The 24,039-nt window shown below is 43.3% G+C and overlaps 1 protein-coding gene across 1 annotated transcript in view; it reads left to right on the plus strand.

The window, feature by feature from the left end:
• The window catches only part of apba1a (amyloid beta (A4) precursor protein-binding, family A, member 1a), a 59,330-nt gene that overhangs the window by 11,257 nt on the left and 24,034 nt on the right, over window positions 1-24,039 (plus strand). Inside the window, exons 3-6 of the mRNA XM_026186996.1 lie at window positions 4,371-4,469; window positions 4,551-4,590; window positions 8,234-8,379; window positions 13,834-13,866. Coding sequence (XP_026042781.1) covers window positions 4,371-4,469; window positions 4,551-4,590; window positions 8,234-8,379; window positions 13,834-13,866 — 318 coding nt within the window. The remainder of the gene's footprint in view (window positions 1-4,370; window positions 4,470-4,550; window positions 4,591-8,233; window positions 8,380-13,833; window positions 13,867-24,039) is intronic.

Here is a 24,039-nt window from a genome sequence, read left to right on the forward strand (position 1 = left end):
TAAGACTGGCTAAATAATTCAGTGTGGATCGAGTTGCAGCGTGACCACAGCTGTTTCCTATGTAGATAAAGTCAATGTTTGATCGCACTAATGTTTTAAATGTCACTTTTTCAAATATCCACAACAACAGTTATGTTGGAATACATTTTGGTGACTGGCACGAACACGATGTCCTTACTGATCCACGTAGATACACTCGCAGTGTTGATCCCATGGTGAATCCTGATATCCCGGTGAAACCCGAGCGCCTGTCGGGTCTGTCTGATAGAGCTGTGCATGTACCCACACGACGACACTCTACAGGCTCGTTCATCTGTGGAACTTCACCAGAATTAGTTCTTTTATTGAAAGTCATGGAAAATTTTTGGATGTATCAGGAAGAAAAGTTTGAGGAGGAACAAGCAAAGGAGAAACATCCAACTCTCCGACATGATCAGGATGAGGTATGTTTGGTGGAATAATCTAAGAGTATTTCTGATGGAAAGATTTGTGTTTTCTGCGAACACATGCAGGACGTGAGAGCATTAATGTTCGTTCTAACAGTGTTTTCCTCCAATACTTTCACAGGTATTGAGTGTTTAACAAAAATGTACTGATTCAAAATGTTAGTGAACACAGACCCAGCAAGCATCCTGCAAAAACTAAAAGAGGATTGAACACCAGATAAAGTTGTTTTAACAGTGTTCAGATTTAAAAGTCAAATCTTTGGAAGAAGAAAGACACAGATTTAAGATTTTTAGGCATCTGTAGGTGAATATTTCCTAAATGAAACTAATGTGCACTACTGTGAAAAGCATTTGTATCCTTCCTGATTTGTTACTTTTTTGCTTAATTGTATGATTTAAATGTTTCAAATCATCAAACAAATGTTAATATTAGTCAAAGTGGTGATTTATTCTGCTGATCAAACCTACCTGTGCCTGTGTGAAAAACAAATGTTCTAATACAAACCCAATGCCACCCCCTCCACAAATGCTTGTCTCACAAAAATACCTGAACATTTTGCCCAAAGAGATTTTGGTGATCCAGTTATTCTCAACAACCCTGCAGTGTGGCTGAATTTAAACTAATTTATGTTGCTAGGTTTAAGGGAATTCAACAGTTTTCCCTTAAAAAATAAAATCCTCATTTAAAAATTACATTTTGCATTTATTGTGTTATTTGTTTGATGATCTAAAGCTTGAAGTGTGACAAATATGCAAAAAATCATGAATGAGGCAAATCACTGTAGGTGTGAATAAACAAGAAGACTAAACAAATGAATCTGTTAAACTCAATAAGATATTGTGTGATTTTAAAACTAACTGAAATGTAAAAATATGCAGAAGTTACACAGAATAATAATTTTACATAATGTTGCGTTGCCACCGAGACGCCAGCATGACCAGCTCCACTGCCATGATAAATGCCGTAACTCCAATTCCCAGGTGCTGCCAGGCGGTGGTGCTGTTCTCAGCTGTCAGAGTTCTGTATAAATGCATATCATATCCAAATATACTGGAGTTTTAAGTTTGCGTTTGGTCCTGAATAAAGAAGACGGTGGTGAGTGAGTATTCGTTGTAACAGTTTCACTGTCACTGCTCACAGCGACATCTACAGTTTGCACTTCACTCCAGATCAGACCAGAAGTAATCAGTAATTAGTAACTGATTACTTTTTTCAAGTAACTTGACCAACACTGGGAATGATCACTCCATTCAGCCAGACTGAGTGTACGGGATCCATAGACCTGAGCTAGCGGACCAGCAGAACATGAGCAGCCTATGGAAGGCAGTCCTGCTGTGGACTATGAATGCTGCTCTGTCCCAGAACTTTCTGGCCTTGACGAGGCAGCAACTGAAAACATTTAGTTAAAAGAAAAAACAGAAGCATTAAGATAAAAGATGCAGGAACTCAAAATTCAGTCGGATTTGCTGGATCCGATGATAGCGTTAGAGTCGACTCAGTGTCAGCCAGTACACCCGAGCTAGCGAGAGACGTTACACAGTTTAACCCAGCTCACCTGTAATATTACTCTGTGATGTGTGACCATCACTTTATGTCAGGGGTGTCAAACACAAATACACAGTGGGCCAAAATTCAAAACTGGAACAAAGTCGCGGGCTAACATTAATATTTACTGAAATATATTTATTCCTCCAGATATAAGAATGAATCTTTTCTTATGGACTCAAACAAGTTTTGCTGAAAAACTGAATATGGAACAAGCAAAGCTTAATACTAAACAATATATATATTAGCTGTATAATACCAGTAGGCCAGCTCTAATAGTAATGTGGTATGGCTTCGCGGGCCAAATATAACTAGGCTGCGGGCCAAATTTGGCCCGCGGGCCAGAGTTTGACACCTATGGTTTATGTGTTTCGGGGGCAGTTTGAGCAGTCTCTCCACCACCTCGTTCACACATCAAGAAAAACTGCTGAGAAGGAACAAACCGTATCTGCTGTCCATGCAACACACATGGTTTGCAGCTTTTCTTACTGCATAATTATTATTTGTGCAAAAGATATGAATTCTACATTCAACTTTTTACTGCAATTTTGAACTACACAAAATGTCATATCTGTGTCTATTTTTTTATTTTTTATTACTTACATTTTGTTAGTTTTTTATAAACTTCTTGTCCGAGTGTCTCTTTCATCCTGATCAGAGGCCGTCATTGCGCCTCCATGATGAGCTCTTGTATGTTTCTATGAATAAGAAACGAACAACTGAAGGGTTTTGAAGATGTACATGAAGTGTGCATTTAATTCTAATGGATTCTATTATTATTTTTATTTTTTTATTTAATGAATACTGTTAACCTGCTTCAATGTGAATTCTGAACCTGCATTGTTTTAATTTCCTGTGAATCACTTTAAGTTTTGGGTTTTCTTCTGCCGATACTCTTTGATGGTAATACCAACACAGATCCCCTGACAGTTAAAATGAAGGTTCGAGTACCTATCCCTGACTTTCAGCAACCAACACTAACTGCTGACATTTGAACGATCAGCCAGAGAAAAAGAAAATGTATTAACTGATTATCTTTAAAACCTAAGGAAGAAATAATCCACACATACTAACTGTGAGAATAAAAAAGGTGGTGAAGAAAAAATACTGAGATTTAATGATGATTTCATGAAGTGCTCAGAGACTCCATGACTGAAAATATTCCTGGACTATATGCTGTCTTTCGCTCTCTTCTCTGTCCCCTCACACCCAATCAGTAGTGTCAGATGATTGTTGAGCCTGGTTTCATCCTGTTTCTGCTGTAACAAAACTAATTTCCCACGTGTGGGTAGGGATGGGTATCGTTTAGGTTTGATCCGATACCGGTGCCAAATCGGTACTTTTGAAACTGTGCCGGTGCTTAAAGAATGGAGAACACAAAATTGGTCCTAAAACCTCTCATGTTCAGCTGTTTTTTTGTAAAAAGATAACAATGTTAGCCTTTTCTGCAGCTATGGGGCATATATGGTATCACTCTATCAAACAAGAAGACAGCAGCATGTAGCTATGATGATGTTTGCTAGTTCACCTTACCTGCATTAATGTAATAACGTGGTTAGCCTACTCAACGTAAATTACACACGAACAACATTAAGCTCCTCACGCAGAGAAGAACGGCTGCTGCTGCATCATCATCCTCATCATTTCTGCTACAGTGGCAGGGCTAGGGGCCAGGACTCTCCTCTTCGGGTTTTTGGGGGATGTTGCTAACTCCGGGTCCGATAACAGGCACCACACCCGCAGTAGATGTGCTCGGTGTGAGGTCTCGCAGCAATCTATCAAATACGGGGCATTTAAAAAAACGCTATGCGTCGCCAGGTGTTTCATCAGATTCGAGGTGTTACCTCCTTTGACAGTATCACAGTATCAGCTTAAAGCACTTGTTGCTGCTGAGTTTGCATCTTTTGCTGTGAAGTACAGCCAGACTTTGACCGCATTGCCTTGGGCATTTTTAATCTGTAGCTCTGCTCTAAAAGAACGTACGTACCTGGCCCCGCCTACTATCCTCGGAAACGTAAAATGATTGGCTAGAATCTAAAGTGTATCACAGCTCAGGAAAAAAAAGCACCGAAATGTGCGCTGCTTTTCGGTCTGGTTACTACCGTTTATGTCAGAACACCGGTACCCATCCCTACGTGTGGGACTAATAAAGGTTATCTTATCTTATCTTAAAAGGGAGTTTTTCTTTCCCACTTCCAAATTCTTGCTCATAGGGGTTGTGTGACTGGTCAGATTTCTTTATTAAACTGTAGGCTCTTTACCTTACAAAGTTAGCACTGTAAATAAGACTGAACTGAATGTTGTTCTACGTAGTAAGAAATCACAGATCTGCATTAAAATGTGTTTGTTATTGTGCTTGTTTTCATTCTCTTTTGCAGTCGCCTGGTTCAGCGTCACCTTCTCCACCAGGAGCAGAGTCCTCCAGTCAGCACCTGCTACAGCACGACAGCTTTGAAACCTCTCCCACCAGTAAAGAGGTGAGGTCAACACTGGATTACTCGTTCAGTAGTCAACTCACACAGTTAACAATTAACATACTTTTGTCTTTTCATTTACAGTCCAGGAGAAGCCTTGCGTCCTTTCCCACATATGTGGAAGGTGAGTTTCAAATTGCCCCATAACTCCATGATATGAGATCATTTCATATGTCAGTCATTAATGGCCCAGACTAAGCCTGATCTATGGGAATATGACCACAGATACAAAGAAACTGATCTTTCTCTGAGGGACTCTCCTTCAGTGTTAGGGTGAGGAGCTCAGTTGTAAGCTATTCCTGCTGGGCATGTCCTACTGGGAGGAGCCCCCAGCGTAGACCCAGGACATGCTGGACAGATGTGCTGGTAACAGCTCAGTGTTTGGAGTAAGAGGGAGGTCTTCTTAGGCTGTTGCCTCAGCGACCTGACTTCAGATAAGCAGAAGAAAATGTCTGCATTATTTATTGTGTTGTTTAGCTTTTATTGAAGTGGTTGTCATGAATTTTCCACGACATAATGCACAGTGCACCACACTTTTCAGTTGTGATTTATTCGTTTTTTAAATTATTTAAATGATTTTGTTATTTTGTTGTACTTTAGTAATACGTGAACATCTTCTGTAGTAACATGCCATATTGAACGCCTGCACAGTTAAGCAGCATCATTCATCACTGAAGAATGCGATTCATGGTTTGAAATGCCTTCATTCGTTTTTGATATTGTCCATTAAATGGTTCTTACATTTAACTCAATATCTGAGTGTTTCTTAGTTTAGACTAGTTGGTTAGTTTTTAGTTCTTTCTGCCTCCCCTCCTCAGCACCAGCGTCACCCTGTGTGACACACGGCCCGATGTTGAGCCACTCTGTCGTTCCTGCTCTGATCTTCACACAGATCAACTGGAGCAAAATTCAGCCATTATACTCATTTCAACACAACAACACATTTTCCCGTATGTATGCTGCATATACATTTGCACGCTGTAGCTCAGTCACACATGAATATCATGCGTCTTCATAATTCCAGCCTGACGTCTCAGTTACACAGGAACACTTTCACAATCACAGTGCACTCTGTATTATTTCCTTTTTAAATCATACACGTTAAAGTCACAGAGTCTCACATCTGTCTTTTACTCCCACACACAGAGAGCCAAGAACACATCATAACTCAAACTGCATTGTATTATTCATCATATTGATCCGTTTATTCGTGACTATACTTTGATTAGAATCAAGCTTGATTAACTATTAAATAACATGCAGATAAACTCTGTTTTAACATGACATCAGTTTAACCAAAAACCTGGATGTTAAGTGCTTTGATTCCACTTTTGGGCAAAGATGAGTCAAACTCTTCGATACCACAGGGGAAAAGACCAAAAGTTAAAATGCTTTGTTTTCCAGTTTTTAATAAAAATTACAACAATACTGTCACAAATAATTTGTATTAGGTGTGAAAGTGAGAGAACCCAAAGTGCAGGACAAGTCCAAAGATTTCAAAAGTCGGTAAAACAAAGGATAAAATACTCCAGGATGGTGCATCAGTGTGTGAAGAGGCATCTCTGGGAAGACTCTGGTGGCTGAAAACTTGTAGAAGATCCCTATTTTCAGATTCCTGTCCATTTCTAACACACACTTCAATAACAGTGTCATCCAAGTATTTCTGGATGTGGCAGGATTACAAATTGTACTTAAAGTCTTAAAGTGTATACAAGGCGAAAAGGAATTTTCAAGGACGTCCTTGAAAAATTAAAAACATAACTCTCATATATTCAATTAAATTTATTTATAAAGCACCAAATCACAGCAACAGTCGCCTCAAGGCTGTATTATTGTAATAATTGGGGGCGCGGTATGAAAAGAAAAAAGAACTCTTAGACACTGCTGGCATAACGGACATGTTTTTGACGGGGCGCCCACACAAACGCAAAGCAGGAGATGAAGCATCGCCAACTATGTTTCCAAACCAACTTCCTTCCACACCAAAGACTAGAAAATATGGTGAAGCAAATCTTCCCTTTGGCTTCACCTGCACAAGTGCCGAGGTAGGTCTCCCTGCAGGATTGGGTTTCCCTGTGAGCAGCGCTGGGCTGTTCATATCACGGACAAACAGGATCCCACATTCTTGATCTTTAGTTCACAAACACTTGTTGTAATGACTCCTGACATGTTGGAGATGTTTGCTCTTTATACAGTAAAGTTACAGTGAGATACAAATAACATCAGGCTGATCCTGCCACGATTTGTTCAAATCACAGACAAACAGGATCCCACAGCTGTTTATGTTTTTGAACCCATTTTGCACAGAGAGGCATTTTTTGAAAAATGTATTGACAGCAATGTTGAACATTATTACTCAGGAAAAAACAACTACAGTAAAATAATCACACTGTGACGCCTCTGCCTTTGTAAATGGAGGGACAGTAACTGCGTGTAAAACCTGCAGACAGTCAGATTAACAGCATTTCGTCTCTATCATTCTGCAGTTCATCTCATGTAAACAATAACGTGGCCACAGCGTGACGTGAATAAAGGCGCATACCTTTGACGTTGTGTGACGAACACTGTATTCCTCGTCCACACGTAAACGCAAAAAAGGGTTTTAAAAAAGCTCAGTTTTCGGTGATTCGAAACGCCGTCTACGTGGACGAAACAGCTGCGTGTTCAAAAATACCCGTGTAGGTGCGGACGTAGCATAAGAGAGTTAGTAGTTTCTTTTCTTACCACCTGTAATTTATTGCAGTTTACTTGTATTTGCTTAATTGTTTACTAAATGTTTGAGGTGTGAAATAAACCACAATGGAGCAAAATATGTGTGCGTGTGGTTGGAGGATGTGTTTGCGTGGTGGTGGTGGTGGGGGGGGGGGGGGGGGGGGTGAACATTTTTCTTGTAAAACAAAGGGGGGCCCAGCAAAAACAGTGTGGAGCCACTGGTCTGCCACGTACCGACAGAGCAGAGCAGCTACATGAACTCTGCTCCCACAGAGGTCGATGATGTTGTTACATTTTGGAAACATGGATACTGTTGCAGTGATGAGAAAACAAATACACCCAATCAGTCTCTGTTCTCTACCACAACATTTAGCAGCAATGACTTTAAATATTTTTTCTGTATGACTTTACGACACGGTTACATCATTGTGGATCTTTAGTTCATTGTAGCTTGCTGGCATTTGCTTGTGAACAGTTCTTGAGTTGAGGTCAGGACTTTGCCCGGCCTATAGCAGCATCTTTTCTTTATCAGCCGTTCGCTGACCCCGCTTTGGTCAAGCATCAGCTATTGGACAGATCGTTTCCCGTCTGATTTCAGTATACAGAGGAGTTCATGGATGACTTAGTGACTGCAAGCTGCGTAGTTCCTATGGCTACAAATCCCAATCACCACTGTGGCTGGCAGTTAGTGACTTTATGCACTGATATGCTGTGTGTGGTTTTGCTAGATGTGACCAAACATTTCCACTTTGGTTTGTTCAGCTCTGACTGCTTCAGAGCCCCAAACTGTCAGAAGTTCTAATTTTAATGATGGGGTTACACTTGCTGTTGATCATTTAATCACGTGCGCGTCATTATCATCATCTTGCTGTACCCTGTTCATTCCTATGGAAGCAGTAAGGGTGCTTAATGTTTCCTCAGGACTTTAATCCTATAAAAAGTCAAACTCAGCCTGAGGAGAAGCTGTTCCTATCTGAAGGAAAATCACTTATGTATAGCCTTTATGCGTTTTTGTGTATGTGTGTATCATGTAGTGACTCTGTGTCATACTCCAGTTCCAGGTCCCTGTGACCCAGATGACCTAATTGATGGAATCATCTTTGCAGCCAACTATCTTGGCTCCACTCAGCTGCTGTCAGATAAGACACCATCGAAGAACATCCGAATGATGCAGGCACAGGAAGCTGTCAGTCGGATTAAGGTAAAACACACATAGTTCAGGCTCAGACACACTGTAGTGTGAAGTTGTCTGCACAGAGTCCCAGACTCAGTAATTCAGTGTCTGTGTATACAAACCAGCCAAAACATCAAAACCACGAGTAACATTGTATCGACCTCGCTCCAGAACAGCTCTGACGACTTGCAGCATTGTGTATTTATAGTTCAAAACTTCAGCATGAGAAAAAAATTTATTTCCTACGTGCAGAATTTACTGCGTCCACTTTCCAGGAGCACAAAGAAGGCACCGTGCACATGAAAGTGTTGCATCGCAAGCATTGCAGCAGCTCCAAACCCCTGCATGCAACTCTTTACTCTCAAAGTCCGGTTTGTGCAAATCAAATGACTTTTGACTGTTTGAAGGGCAGAGTTGTTTATTTACAAACATTCACAGTGTTCATAGAGAGACCAGCAACAACAACATCCAGCAGTGGGGAAAATATCATTCCCTGTTTTGATAAACAGTGAAATATTTTTATAATTTATCTGTATTTGAAAAAACAAAAAATCCCTATGAAAGCTGATCAGTAATTTATTGTTTGGGCTCCGTGATTTAAAACTATGTTCTAATAACACAAGACCCAACATGAATCTGGGCAGCACCGAGCATGATGATGCAGTGTTGACTGAAGCCTGTGTCTGGGTGCATGCTCAATGTTTCAGGTAAGTAGATCCCAAAACCTTGACTCTGTTCATCTGGACCTTTGGGTCCTGTTGATGGGTAACCAGGAGGACCCAAACTGCATTAAATCAGGCTTCTTAGACAGCCGATGGCTGGACCCACAACACGCACTATTTTGAAAAGTAAAATATATAATCTGCCTTCATAAGTTCCAGTATTAAGCATCGTAACTGCTTTATAATAATAAAGCTTTAACTTAAACACCTCCCTGACAGCCTTATGGGAATTAAAAAATAACTTATCCCATGTAAACTGATACCTGTTTGGATCAGAACATATAGAAAATACCACCTTTTCTGTCAGGGCATAGGAAGGGGATAACAAAAACCTAGAACATGTTCTTTAAGATGAAAACTTTACTTCAGTTCAAGAACTTATATCAAATTATGGAATCACAACAGGAAATGTCTTAAATATCAGAATCTGAAATCTGTCATACAGAAAAGATTTAAGCCCAAATAACTGAATCTGTGCAGATTCTGTGACCTCCGGGGGTCCAGAGCCAGCTGAGGTCAGCAACTCAAGTCAGGGGAAGCCCTGGGGAAAATCAGTCTCCCAGACTCGAAGCCAACATTAACTGTATGTGTTATTATATCCCTGGGCTCTGAAGGAGCAGGAGAAACTCCTCTACAATCCATGGAGCCAGAAAATGTGGCCTCGGGAGAAATTGATGATTTCTAACTTTATCAATCCGGAGTTAGCAGACAGTTTATAGACTCAGGAATGACTGACACACGGTTATTAAGTCCCGGCTCAGAAGGAACACAGTCTTTTTGATTCACCACATCTGGAGATGACTGCCCATGGCATGGACATCGCTTCCACCGAGAAGGAGGGGCTGGAGAGGCAGGGGAAACTGATGGTGATGTGGAGAAGTTCTGATGTGGCTGCGCCCCAGTGCTTTATAAAAAGCCTGTGCTGGTGTGTAAACAGTCATTATCACTCACCACTTGAAATTGCTCAGCAAGCGAGGGGTGACGGCAGCGTGAAGGCTGTTTTCTCCGGAAAGAGGGAGGATCCTGCGAATCGCCTGATTCGTCCTCCTGCAGGCTGGGCAGGTGAGCGGTTGCAGTTGGGGGGTGGAGATGCAAAGTGTTAAGGAGAAAATCCTGTATAAGCAGATGAAGGGAACTCAGTAGCCAGGGGAGACCGGAAACCAGTCGCTGTAGCCGGCTAGCTAGAGCGCGACGATACTCCTCCTCAGGAAAATCCAGCCACTGGTTGCATAGCTGATCCACGTCTGATCCAGCTCTTCAGACGGCGCGAGTGCTGCTGGGTCCATTGTGTGGTTGCGTCGTTCTGTCATGAAACGGCTGTGGCAGGCAGGATGTAGGACCCAAAATGCAGGACACACTGTCCACAGACAGAGGAATAAACTCAAGGAGGCTGCTTTATTGCAGTGGCAAAACATGCACAAAAAATACTTGCAAAACCAAAAACTAGGAACTGGGAACTAAATGCAAAACACTGCAAAACCAAGAAACTAGGGCCGGCGATCTCAGGGGGAACCACACACAGCATGAGGGGACGATGCGACACTGACTGAGAGAAACACACAGCTAAAACACACAGAGGGATGACGAGGGAACGGGACACAGGAGGAGAGCACAGCTGGGAGTAATCACACACAATAAGACCAGGGGAAGCCAAACTAGACACACTGACATGAGACACAGACTTACAAAGTAAAACAGGAAACACAAGACATAGACGCAGACAGCTGACAGGGGAGACAGAGCAACCATGGAACACAGTGGGAAAGAGGACTCGAATGCAGGCATTTACTGGAGTTGTGAGGGAGGTTTATTGCAAAAGGCAAACACAAGAAGTTCACAGACAGTTTCCAGGAGACAAACACAGATGGACCAGTAACGAGCACATGAAATACACACAGAGGGACACTGGGAAATCACACACAGCTGTGAGACACAGCTGGACCTGATTAACCTGACGACACAGAGGAAACACTAACACCAGGGACCAACAGGGGGAGCACCAGCCCAGAATCCCAGAACCAGAACACAAATCATCCCAAAGCTAGAACATGAGTCCACAAATGATAATAATAATGATAATAATAATAATAATAATAATAATAATACACCAAACCCCAAATCACTGCGTCCACAGACTCAGGGCGAGAATACAAAGAACACTAACACAGAAACCAAAAGACTAGAAATGATAAATACTGACAAAATCAAAGTTCAGTAATAATGCAAAACTCAAACTGACTGACCCAGGACTGTGGCGATATGAGTGTTAGAGCTAAAAACATTTATAGTTTTCAGTTGGGTTATGCTTTAAAGAAACTGATCAACTTTAAACCAATGGGGAATAAGCAAATGCTGAGTGCATGCAGTTAAAACCACTCTGCAGGTGAGAGAATGAATTTTATAACTGCTAGAAGTTGATTTGGTCAAACAGGCTTAAATAATATTACCACACATGACTGATTGAATGATTGGGCTGCTGAAATAAATGGGCTGATTAGTCTGAGAATGTGAGCTCGTTAACAGGGACTGTCAGTATGATCTGAAATATATGGAGTCTGGATTTAGTGCTAACAAAAGAAAATTTCAGCTAAAAGTAAGATGATTGCAAAACAGCAAGAGATAAGAGGTTCGTCATAGCCGAGTGCTCGGGGTAAAATGAAGGGACTGCAACAACTCGTCCCCATTCCCTTCATTTTACCCTTGACATCTTAAATTGGACTTTACCTTTCTGATTCTTCGACACTTGTGCGAATATTAAAGACACAAACGGGAGAAATTTGCGTGCTGTTGCTGAAGCAGGCTATCGCCTGCTCCCGGTGGCAAAACTGGCTGATGGGAGCATGTTAAGGTTTGCAGATGAGAGAATGGAAACAAGCTCCTGTGCAACTGCCCAGCGCTAAAGCCAGAGCTAGATTGCCCTTGCTGACAAGAGAACTGCTTTTGCTGTGGCTTTTATATGAGTGTTTCCAGGACGGTGATGATGGCAGGACTGTAGATTAGGCTGCAAGCATTTGAAGTGATTGATAAGCAACTAATAGCATGGATGTGACAAAGACATGGACATGACTGCACAAAGACATCTGCAAAGGAGAATGACAGACGTGCAGTAAGATTTAACCTCGGCTCCCCGCTCTATGTCAAGTGATGGGGGTACGTGGCGGGGTGTGGTTTATGGCTCGACTGCAGGGGAGGGGTTGAGCAGCGGGTTCGGGGTGTGGTGTCAGGGGAGGCTGATCTCCATCATCTCATCATGTCTCCACTGTTTGAGTTGGGTGCTGGGATCTTACAGGGAGAAGAGTGGACAGAGCAAGTGACGGAGTGTGAGCCCGCCAAAGTGGCTCAAGAGCTGCTCGACTACTGGTGCACACAAAAGGCACTATAAATAAAGCACTGTGGGCTGTGGAAGTTCACACTACATGAGGTGTATTATTTACTATCAGTGTTGGGAAGGTTACTTTTAAAATGTATTGCATTACAGAATACAGAATACATGCCCCAAAATGTATTCTGTAACGTATTCCGTTACGTTACTCAATGACAGTAACGTATTCTGAATACTTTGGATTACTTAATATATTATCATGCTTTTTACAACAACGTGAATGTACTATTGCTGTGTGATTTATTACTATTACTGAAGGTCCGCGACTCCGAACTGTAGTAAAGGGACCTCTGGCTAATACGGCGGGGTCCCTGTTGGCTCGTAGCCGAAAAATAGCTTTACTTTGTTGTGTGGGTCAACTTTTCTTGCGAGAGACAGAGAGAGGCGTTGAAAGGCTCCAACGAAACTTATTGTTTTCGGAGGAAAACAGGAACACGGTGTACAGTCGAGTCTTAATAGCTTACTTACAACTGGGCTCGTCAGGCACTCTTCTTGGCTGCAGTGGTTATTATTATATTTACATGCTTCCAGCTCCCGTTTTTCCTCGATGACAACTCGTACCTTTCCACTCCCCTTTTTCTCCCTCCTCGCTCACAGACCCATAACGTGTATGGCAGTCCATTCTCCCTGCAACACGGACTACACTGCCCATGATGCTACATTCTTTAGAGCTATGCTTGTAGCATTCTGCCTGTTAGCTTAGCACAACAACAACAACAACGAAAAGGCGCTCTCTCACCCAGGAAACACACAGTCGCAGAGAGAGAGAGAACGTCACCCTGTAACCATGGCAACCGTAACACTGCCGCCTGGAACAACAGAACGTAGCTGTCAAACAAAACCCAAACAGTCCTGACCCGCGACAAAATGAAACAGGAAAGTACCGCAGTGTAATCCATTTATTTCAACAAAGTAACTGTATTCTGAATACCACCTTTTTAAACGGTAACTGTAACGGAATACAGTTACTCATATTTTGTATTTTAAATACGTAACGGCGGTACATGTATTCCGTTACTCCCCAACACTGTTTACTATATACAGGGAATAAATATTATGCATCCAATTCATTATCCACAAATAAACAGTAAAATCTCCATATGGATATTTTCCATTGCACATGGTTAGCATGCATTGGGAAATCTAGGGAACCGACTGCATTAAATCAATTTTACTGTGCTGCTTACAAGCCTGGGTGACTTAGACAAGCCTTGTTTGTTAATCATTAATATTCTGTATATATATAGAGGTTGTTGAAAGGCTGGAGCATTAGCCTTTTGGCGCACCATTGACAGTTATTTAATACACAAATCCATGTTTTACTGTATATTGACCTAACCCGTGATTGTCCTGTGTGCTTTATTCCATGCTTGGCAGATGGCTCAGAAATTGGCCCAGAACAAGAAGAAGGTGCAGTACCTACATGTCTGTCTTATCCTTATCACTGCTGAGTGCAGCTTTTCATGTGTTTTACTCTCTGTCCTGTTCAGTGTCTATATGATTATCGTTGTCCTTTGATACTTTTAAAATGTCATTCTGATGAATTATCGTTTTGCTGAACCTAAATGCCAACGTTGCATGTCTTATGTTGGACATTGGACACGTTGGACTGTCTATGTAACCTGGAAAATCTCATTCTTGGTAAAATAGAAAAGTTTTTGTCATGTAAGAAATCCATGTGTTCGATGCAGGTAACAGTCTGAATCTTCTGACACGTTTGGGGTTTGTGGGGTTTGGCCTTGTAAGCCCTGTTATTAGTTAGTTATTATTTATCCAGAGAGAGACCTGGCATCAAATTCAAATTCAAATTCAAATTCAAATTTTATTTGTCACGTACACAGTCATACACAGTACGATATGTAGTGAAATGCTTGGACAACTGCTCGTGACCTAAAGAAAAAAAGGAAAAGGCTATGAATAAGATAGGAAATAAATATGAAAAATTAAAAAGGGTAAATTTAACTAGGAAGGAATAAAATATAAATTAAGGTTAAAAATGAAATAACTGTACAACACAAATTAGAATGAAGGGTAAATTTAACTGGGAAGAATAAGATAAAGATAAATATATAAATTAAAGTTGAAAATAAAATAACTGTACAACAAAATACACAATATAGAACTATATAAGAATGTATGAAGAAATCTAAATATAAATAAATATATACACAATAACAGCAGCTGTACAAGTATTAACCGGAAATGAAGAATATAGTGACCAGTGTTGTGCAAAACCAAAGTCCAGAAAGTCCAGTGTGTGTGTAAGAACCATATGTGTGGGTCAGTACTGTGTGGTGGTGTGATTGAGAGACCGTATCGCCTGCGGGAAGAAGCTCCTCCTCAGTCTCTCTGTGTTGGTCTTCAGGGAGCGGAATCGCTTTCCTGACCTCAGCAGAGAGAACAGTCTGTTGTTGGGATGGCTGAGGTCCTTCACCATCTTCCTGGCCTTGGTCCAGCACCGCCTGCTGTAGATTGAGTGCAGGTCAGGGAGCTCGGAGCGGATGGTGCGCTCAGCTGACCGCACAACCCTCTGTAGAGCTCGTCTGTCCTGCATGGTGCTGTTCCCGAACCAGGTTAAGATGTTTCCCGCCAGGATGCTCTCTATGGTGCACGAGTAAAAGTTCCTGAGCACCTTGGAGGGCAGTTGGAAGTCTCTCAAGCGTCTGAGGTGGTAGAGACGCTGTCGGGCCTTTTTCACCACGGTGTTGATGTGACAGGACCATGACAGGTCCTGCGTGATGTGAACTCCGAGGTATTTGAAGCTGTCCGCTCTCTCCACTGGGCACTCGTTGATGACGGGGGTCTGGTAGTTCCTCTCCTGCTTAGTGCTGAAGTCCACTATCAGCTCCTTTGTCTTACTGACGTTTAGAAGGAGGTTGTTCCTCTGGCACCAGTTCTCCAGATTCCTAATCTCCTTCAGGTAGGCCGTCTCGTTGTTATCAGAGATCAGGCCCACCACGACGGTGTCGTCAGCAAACTTGATGATGGTGGTGGAGCTGGTAGTGGCCACGCAGTCATATGTGTACAAAGAGTACAGCAGGGGGCTCAGAACACACCCCTGGGGGGCTCCAGTGCTGAGAGTGGTGGAGGCTGAGACATGTCCGCCCATCCTTACTGCCTGTGGTCTGCCAGTTAGGAAGTTGGAGATCCACTGACACATAGATGAGCTGAGTCCCAGATGCTCCAGCTTGGTGGTGAGTGTGGAGGGAATTATGGTGTTAAATGCAGAGCTGTAGTCTATGAAGAGCATTTTAACATAATTCCCCCTTCTAGTGTCCAAGTGAGTGAGTGATGTGTGGAGGAGATGAGAGATGGCATCGTCTGTGGAACGATTTGGACGGTAAGCGAACTGTAGTGGGTCCAGTGTGTCTGGTAGTGAAGAAATGATGAAGTCTCTGACCAGGCGTTCAAAGCACTTCATCACTACTGAGGTGAGGGCTACAGGGCGATAGTCATTGAGAGAAGCAGGGTGGGGTTTCTTCGGGACAGGAACAATGATGGACTCTTTGAAGCATGTGGGGATCACCGACTGAGATAAAGAGATGTTGAATATCTCAGTGAACACAGGAGCTAGCTGGTATGCGCAGTCTCTTAGGATACGACCTGGGATGCCGTCTGGTCCTGCTGCTTTCCTGGTGTTCACTCTCTTGAAGGCTCTCCTTACTTCATGCTCGGAGATGACGAGCACGTTTCCGGTGCTGGCAGTATCTTCCTGTCTGTGTAACGGAGCGGAAAGGCTGATTTTATTTCCACGTTGTTTTTGTGTTTTTAAAAGGAAGGAGACCTTCCTAAAAACGGGCAGAGCAGTGGAGCCGCCAAGGGAAACACACAATTTAAACTGTAAGATTAAAAATATAATTTATTATATTTAAATAGTTAAAAATGTAAGATAAATTAAAACAACCTTGGCCAAGGGATAACACAATAAAACACAACGTTAAAAGTCCAGTGGCATCCGCCACGATATAAAAGTCACAAAGAACTAAAAAAGTCCAGCGAAGTGATGTAAAAGGGAAACCCAGCGGAGTCCTCGCCTTCCTCCCCGCATTCCGCGTCCTGGTACGCTGAAGAAAGGGAGGGAGCGGCAGTCACTATTCTTGTCGGCAATTTTCATTCAATAAAAGGGGCTAAGTCTAAGACTTACCCCGGGGGGGCAGAGCTCTCAACTCCGCCCGCCGCTTCTTTAAACTGCAAGTCGGCACCAGCTGTCTCGCCGCCTCTGCTCTCCCGCAGTGCACAAGCTGGGCTCTCGTTACTACTGCCGTCCGCCTGTTCGCTCCGCGTCCCTAGTCGCTGGTGCTGTCCGTCCTCTTAACGCCCAGCTCCACCAGCCCCTTCGGCTTGCAGGCGCCGCCGCCGCCTGGCACCACTTACTCCTGGCCGTCATTCTAGCCTCTCGGTCGAACTGCTTCCTTTGGTCTGCCAGGCCCTCTTATTGGCCCCTCTGGCATCTCTCGCAGGTGTGAACAGTCTATTATCAGGTAGGGGCGGAGTCTTTCCAGGACAAGTCATCAAATAAATACCATTAAAACATGCAGTAAAACTCATAAAAATAAACCAGTGTACAATATTAAAATATTAAAAAGGTAAAACGCAGCAAAACATGCATAGTAGAAAAACTTAGATGACTTGTCCCTTTCCACCCTGTGACATCCCCCCACACTGAAAGATTAGCAGTCCCTGCTAAAAACCCAGCTTCCAGTCATGAAGCTTTCTTGAGTCCGGTTCACGTCTTCTACCCCCAAGCAAAAATATAACAAAGTGCACCATTCAGTCCAAGGCCACCAACGAGCAATCACTCTCACGTCCTCGTAGCATAGCTACCTGGAAGCCATAAGGTCCAACACTGCACCCGGCTGCTACCGTGGGGATACTTCCAGGCCTAACCTGGATCTCGTGCTTAATCCCAAGCACTGCTGCCCCACCTCCCGCAAGCCTGCAGCTGGCCTCCCATGACAACCTCGGTTGGACGTTCTTCATTCATTCTTGGTGTGGCCAACACTTATACTTGTGCACACTGTCCATACTCATCTGCTCAAGGGTCCTTAGCTTTGGCTCCAACAAGCCATCCTCCATCTTCTTCTTTTGTCCAACCCTTTAAACTTCAAACATACCGGGGCACCAGAATACACATACATCATCTTTGCTATTCCCCCAGCTACCCCAACTGCTCTGGCTCCGTATCCTGTCGACAACGCCAATTATGTAACGGAGCGGAAAGGCTGATTTTATTTCCACGTTGTTTTTGTGTTTTTAAAAGGAAGGAGACCTTCCTAAAAACGGGCAGAGCAGTGGAGCCGCCAAGGGAAACACACAATTTAAACTGTAAGATTAAAAATATAATTTATTATATTTAAATAGTTAAAAATGTAAGATAAATTAAAACAACCTTGGCCAAGGGATAACACAATAAAAAGCAATAAAACACAACGTTAAAAGTCCAGTGGCATCCGCCACGATATAAAAGTCACAAAGAACTAAAAAAGTCCAGCGAAGTGATGTAAAAGGGAAACCCAGCGGAGTCCTCGCCTTCCTCCCCGCATTCCGCGTCCTGGTACGCTGAAGAAAGGGAGGGAGCGGCAGTCACTATTCTTGTCGGCAATTTTCATTCAATAAAAGGGGCTAAGTCTAAGACTTACCCCGGGGGGGCAGAGCTCTCAACTCCGCCCGCCGCTTCTTTAAACTGCAAGTCGGCACCAGCTGTCTCGCCGCCTCTGCTCTCCCGCAGTGCACAAGCTGGGCTCTCGTTACTACTGCCGTCCGCCTGTTCGCTCCGCGTCCCTAGTCGCTGGTGCTGTCCGTCCTCTTAACGCCCAGCTCCACCAGCCCCTTCGGCTTGCAGGCGCCGCCGCCGCCTGGCACCACTTACTCCTGGCCGTCATTCTAGCCTCTCGGTCGAACTGCTTCCTTTGGTCTGCCAGGCCCTCTTATTGGCCCCTCTGGCATCTCTCGCAGGTGTGAACAGTCTATTATCAGGTAGGGGCGGAGTCTTTCCAGGACAAGTCATCAAATAAATACCATTAAAACATGCAGTAAAACTCATAAAAATAAACCAGTGTACAATATTAAAATATTAAAAAGGTAAAACGCAGCAAAACATGCATAGTAGAAAAACTTAGATGACTTGTCCCTTTCCACCCTGTGACATCTGCAGCCGTTAGCGCCGCTAACACAAGCATTGTTGGAGACCTTAGCTGCAGCCTCGAAGTGAGCATAGAAAGTGTTCAGCTCGTCTGCCAGAGTCACGGCCGCGTTCGTCATACCGGTTGTTGGTGCTTTATAGTCCGTTATTGTCCTTAGTCCCCGCCACAGGCTCCTAGAGTCACTCTGTTGGAGTTGTGACTCTAGTTTCCTCCCGTAGCGCTGCTTCGCCTCTTTCACCGCCCTCCGCACGTTATATGACGCGGCTTTGTACGGGTCCATGTCCCCCGTCATGAGTCCCGTGTTGTAGGCAGCGGTGCGGGATCTCAGAGCGTCGCGGATGGTTTTATCCACCCATGGCTTCTGGTTGGGAAACGTTGTGATAGTCTTTGTCTCCACGGTATCATCCGCTAGTTTCCCGCTAGTCATGGCAGCTAAAGAGCACGTGGCCACAACTATGATCTGTGGTATGTGCTCTGTGTCTCTTTTTAGGAATCAACAACCTGACTGCAGGTCGCACAATAGATGACCTGCATAATGTTGAATTAGAAACATTATAATTTAACATTTGGTCCCAGTCTTTGTCCTGAACGGAGCATATATTGAATGTACTTAACAATAGACAGCAACAGTATGCTGTCCTCGCCCTGAGTCTCTTAGTTCCACCAGCTAGACAGCGAGATAACGATGTTCCAATAACCAGACTTATTTTCCTTTTTGCGCTGATTTATTGAAGAATGGCCTCTGACCATTGCCTTCTCTTTGACCATCGTAAAACTGAAAGTACAAAATACTGTATTAGCTAACTAACATTGTAAACTAGCTTGTTACCCTCTTACTGCAAGCTAACAAGATAAAACTTTCAAATGTACAAATTATCGTACCATTTTTACACAAAACAAAAGAATAATTATTTTATCGACACTCATACTTACAGACATATCTTGTCCAAGGCAACAACATTTTAAGGTCCGTATCAGCTTAGAACGATAACATTACGGTATCACTTTCCGCCATCTTTTATTTCTTCTTCACGTTCTCATTTTTTTCCTTTCCCAAAGTAACCGAACCCAAAGCAGCCACTAGAGGGAGCTCTAGGGCAGCTTACAACTATAATATCCGATTTAAGTTATAAAAGGCAGAACACTCCCCGCCTGGTACAATATAATTGTGCCACTAGAACAAACTTTTCTAATAAACATTTTGAACAGTTTAGGGCTATTTCAAACACTTATTTATCACTTGATAAAAGCAAAACCATATCAGCGATGGGTCTCAAAAACACATTTTCATTTCCATCTTTCACAGTCTTTACTTCTGCTTTTCGAACCTTATTGTCCTTGCTCTCAAATGCTCTTACAACTTTTCCCATGGACCAGTCATTTCTGTGTGCGAGAGCATCTTTCAATAACACAACATCACCAATTTTTATGTTTGTTTTATCATCAGTCCATTTTCTCCTTTGCTGTAGTGTTGAAAGATATTCACTTTTCCACTGTTTCCAAAAAGAGTCTGCCAAACACTGTACTTGCTTCCATTGCTTTGAGTAGAGGTCTGGCGGTCCAAAGCTTCCTGTTGGTGCAGATAATGCATTGACCTTTTGTGTAAGGAGCATTGCTGGAGTGAGAAGGTTTGGTTTGTCTGGATCTGTTGAGACTGGTACAAGTGGTCTTGCATTCATTATTGCCATTACTTCTGCCATGAATGTACTTAACACTTCATGCGTTAGTTGGACATGTACGGCTTTCAACAGAATACCATCTAGGATGCGCCTTGCTACTCCAATAAGTCTCTCCCACGAGCCACCCATGTGTGACGAGTGTGGGGGATTAAACAGCCATGTGCATCCTTTCTCTTGCAGGTATGAGTTTAGTTCTGTGTCCTTGTGATCAATTTGCAACTCATTGCATGCTCCAACAAAATTTGTACCTCTATCAGATCTGAGTATTTGAGCAGGTCCACGGATGTAGAAAAATCTCCTCAGCGCATTGATGAAGCTGGATGTTGACATTGTTTCAATGAGCTCAATGTGCACAGCTCTCGTGGACATGCAGGTGAAAAGCACAGCCCAGCGTTTACTGTCTGCACTCCCTCCTCTGGTGCGACGTGTGGTGACCGTCCAGGGTCCAAAGACATCCAGTCCTACACTAGTGAACGGTGGCGTTGGTGTCAGCCTGTCCACAGGTAAATCTGCCATCTTTTGGGTCTGAAGTCGTCCTCGAAGCTTTCGACAGAGAACACACTTGTAAATAACAGAAGAGACGAGCCGTTTACTGCCAATAATCCAAAATCCAGCACCTCTGAGCGTTCCTTCTGTTAGGTGACGCCCCTGATGCGCTACCTTCTCATGATAGTATCTAATAAGAAGGATGGCTATATGATGAGCATTTGGGATAATGAGTGGGTGTTTCTCATCTTTTGTTAGGTTAGCAGGTGCCAATCGACCTCCTAGTCTGAGGAGCCCATCTTCATCAATAACTGGATTTAACCTTTGAAGACAGCTTTGTTTTGGAAGTGGCAGATTTTCTTTTATGCATCTGTACTCTTCTTTGAACGATTCACTTTGTACTGTGTGAATGATGAACTTTGCTGCTTTAGACGCTTCATCTGCAGTGTTAGTTTCACTGAAACACTTCCAGCCTTTACCTTCTGTGTTTGTTTTCTTGAATGATGCTGCCACACGCTTTAGTGATGCAATAGTGCGACACAATCTCATCCAATGAGAGAATCTTTCAAAACGGCATGGCCCTAGCTGTGTTACTGAGGCTTTGGTAACAAAACTTGTTATATCAGGTCTGATCTCTGCATCTGTGTCAGGATCGATCAGTGTGAAACTATCCCAGTGAGACTTCTCTATGTCGTGTTGTGTCAAAAAGGAAGGACCACTAAACCAGTTTGTAGAAGCCAATGCAGAAGCTGCAATTGGTCTAGTGGCTGTGTCTGCTGGATTGTCACTAGTGGCTATGTAAAACCACTGTGCTGGATGTGTAGTCTTTCTGATTCTAATCACTCGGTTAGCCACGTAAGTGTAGAACCTCTTTGTGTTGTTGTGTATGTAACCAAGAACGATTTTACTGTCTGTGAAAAATCTGACAGTGTCTGCTTCAATGTCAATCTCATCTCTAATGAGTTCGTACATCTCTACAGCTAACACTGCTGCACATAACTCCAATCTAGGAACAGTGTGGGCGGGTCTTGGGGCTACTTTGGACTTGCCCATGATGAAACCTGTGTGCCACTGACCTTCACCATCAATAGCTCTCAGATATGCCACTGCTCCTATGGCCATGGTGGAGGCATCTGAAAATATGCACAGTTCTTTTTTCACAGCAATGGCCTGGGAGAACGAGAGGTAGCACCTCGGTATCTGAAGCCGCTCAAGATCCTTCAATGAGCTTCTCCATCTGCTCCATTCATCTTCTTTTTCTGCAGGAAGTGATTCATCCCAGTCCTTTTGCTCTGAGGTCAATTCACGGAGAAGAGCTTTTCCCTGCATTGTGATGGGTGACACGAAACCCAGCGGGTCATACAGACTGTTAACAGTGGCCAAGACACCTCTCCTGGTGAACGGCTTTTGTTCAGTGGTGACGTGAAAGGTAAAACAGTCCTTTTTAAGATTCCACAGTACCCCCAAGCTCCTTTGCAGGGGTATGTCGTCCAACTCTAAATCCAAGTCTTTTAGATCCTTGGCTCTCTCGGCAGCAGGAAACGCTTCCACTACTTTGTGGTCATTAGAGGCTATTTTATGTAGCCTTAAGTTTGACTGTGCCAGCATCTTTTGAGCGCTTGTGAGTGTCTCAACAGCTTCTTCCACTGTTGCTGTGGATGCGAGACCATCATCAACGTAAAAATGTCTCATTACAAACTGCTTTGCATCATGTCCGTGCTTTTCTTCTCCCTCGACTGCAGCACGCCTCATACAATAAATAGCCACAGCTGGGGAAGGGCTATTCCCAAAAACATGAACCCTCATTCTATAGTCACAAATACCTTGGTCGGGATCATTATCTTTATACCAAAGGAATCTCAGATAATCCCTATGATCCTCTCTCACTTCAAAACAATAAAACATTTGTTGCACATCAGCTGAAAATGCTACAGGCTCTTTCCTAAAACGCATAAGGACACCCAGCAGTGTGTTATTTAGGTCGGGTCCACTTAATAAGACTTTGTTAAGGGACTGTCCTTCAAATTCTGCACTTGAGTCAAAGACTACTCTCAGCTGATTAGGTTTTTGTGGGTGGTACACACCGAAGGATGGCAAGTACCAGTGTTCTTTGTTTGAGTCCAAAGGTGGAGCGACTTCTGCATGGTCATTGTCCAGCATGTTTTGAATGAATTCGATATATTGTCTTTTCATTTCAGGGTTCCGGTCCAATGTCTTTCTGAGAGATTGGAGGCGCTTGAATGCTTGCTCTCTGTTACTCGGAAGCTCTGGTCTTGGAGAGCGGAATGGCAAAGGCGCCACCCAGCTGTTACATTCATTTTGATACACCTCCTTCTCCATGATGTCAATGAAGTCTTTGTCCTCTACTGACAGTGCTGGTTTGTCATCATCTTTTGTCCTGTCAAAAACAGTTTCTCCCAGTTGATTGGTGTTTGTGTTTCCCCTGTCCTTTTTGGGGTTAGGTGTGGTGTTTAACTGGTCTTTGATTTGAAACATGTTAGGACATGGGCAGAGGTAAGAAGCACGGCCATTCTGGAGAATATGTGTTTTGAGAACACTCACACTAGGGGGCTTATGCGTCTTCCCCATGCAGGCTTCTCCAACTATAACCCAGCCTAAATCCAAACGCTGTGCATAAGGTGTATTGTGTGGCCCATTGATTCTCTCTCTGACTTTGTGTACCTGTATAATGTCTCTTCCCAAAAGCAACAGAATAGGTACTTGTTCTTCTACAGGAGGTACTTTTTCAGCTATCTTCTGTAAGTGTGAGAACTTCATGGCCACTTGTGGAGAGGGAATCTCTCTCCTGTCGTCTGGAATCATGTCACATTCAATCAGGTTTGGGAGTGGGAGCTTTACTTTACCATCCATTGACTCAATCATGAAGTTTACTGCTGTTCTGCCGACATTATCTGACAGTCCTGAGCATGTTCTGAGCTTGTAAGTCTCTGAGCGTGTCTTAATATTAAAGAGCTCAAAAAACTGCGACTTAGCTAGTGACTTGTTACTTTGTTCATCAAGCACTGCATACATCTTTCTAGCCTGTTCTTTTTCGCCTTCTGGATAGACTAACACAGGACTTATTTTTGAGCATGAATGTGGGCTATCTTCATCACCACAGACTTCTGTGCATTTGGAAACAACTGAGGCATTTGCACTATCCTGTGTCTCCCCGCCGTCATCTTTATCAGCTCCAGAGCTCTCAGCTGGAGCAGGGGGTGGACCTGGATGTAGCACTGCTAAATGCCTGTCGCTACCACAGTCCATGCATTTTA

Source organism: Astatotilapia calliptera, chromosome 12, assembly GCF_900246225.1.
Source record: "Astatotilapia calliptera chromosome 12, fAstCal1.2, whole genome shotgun sequence".
NCBI classification, from domain to species: Eukaryota; Metazoa; Chordata; class Actinopteri; order Cichliformes; family Cichlidae; genus Astatotilapia; species Astatotilapia calliptera.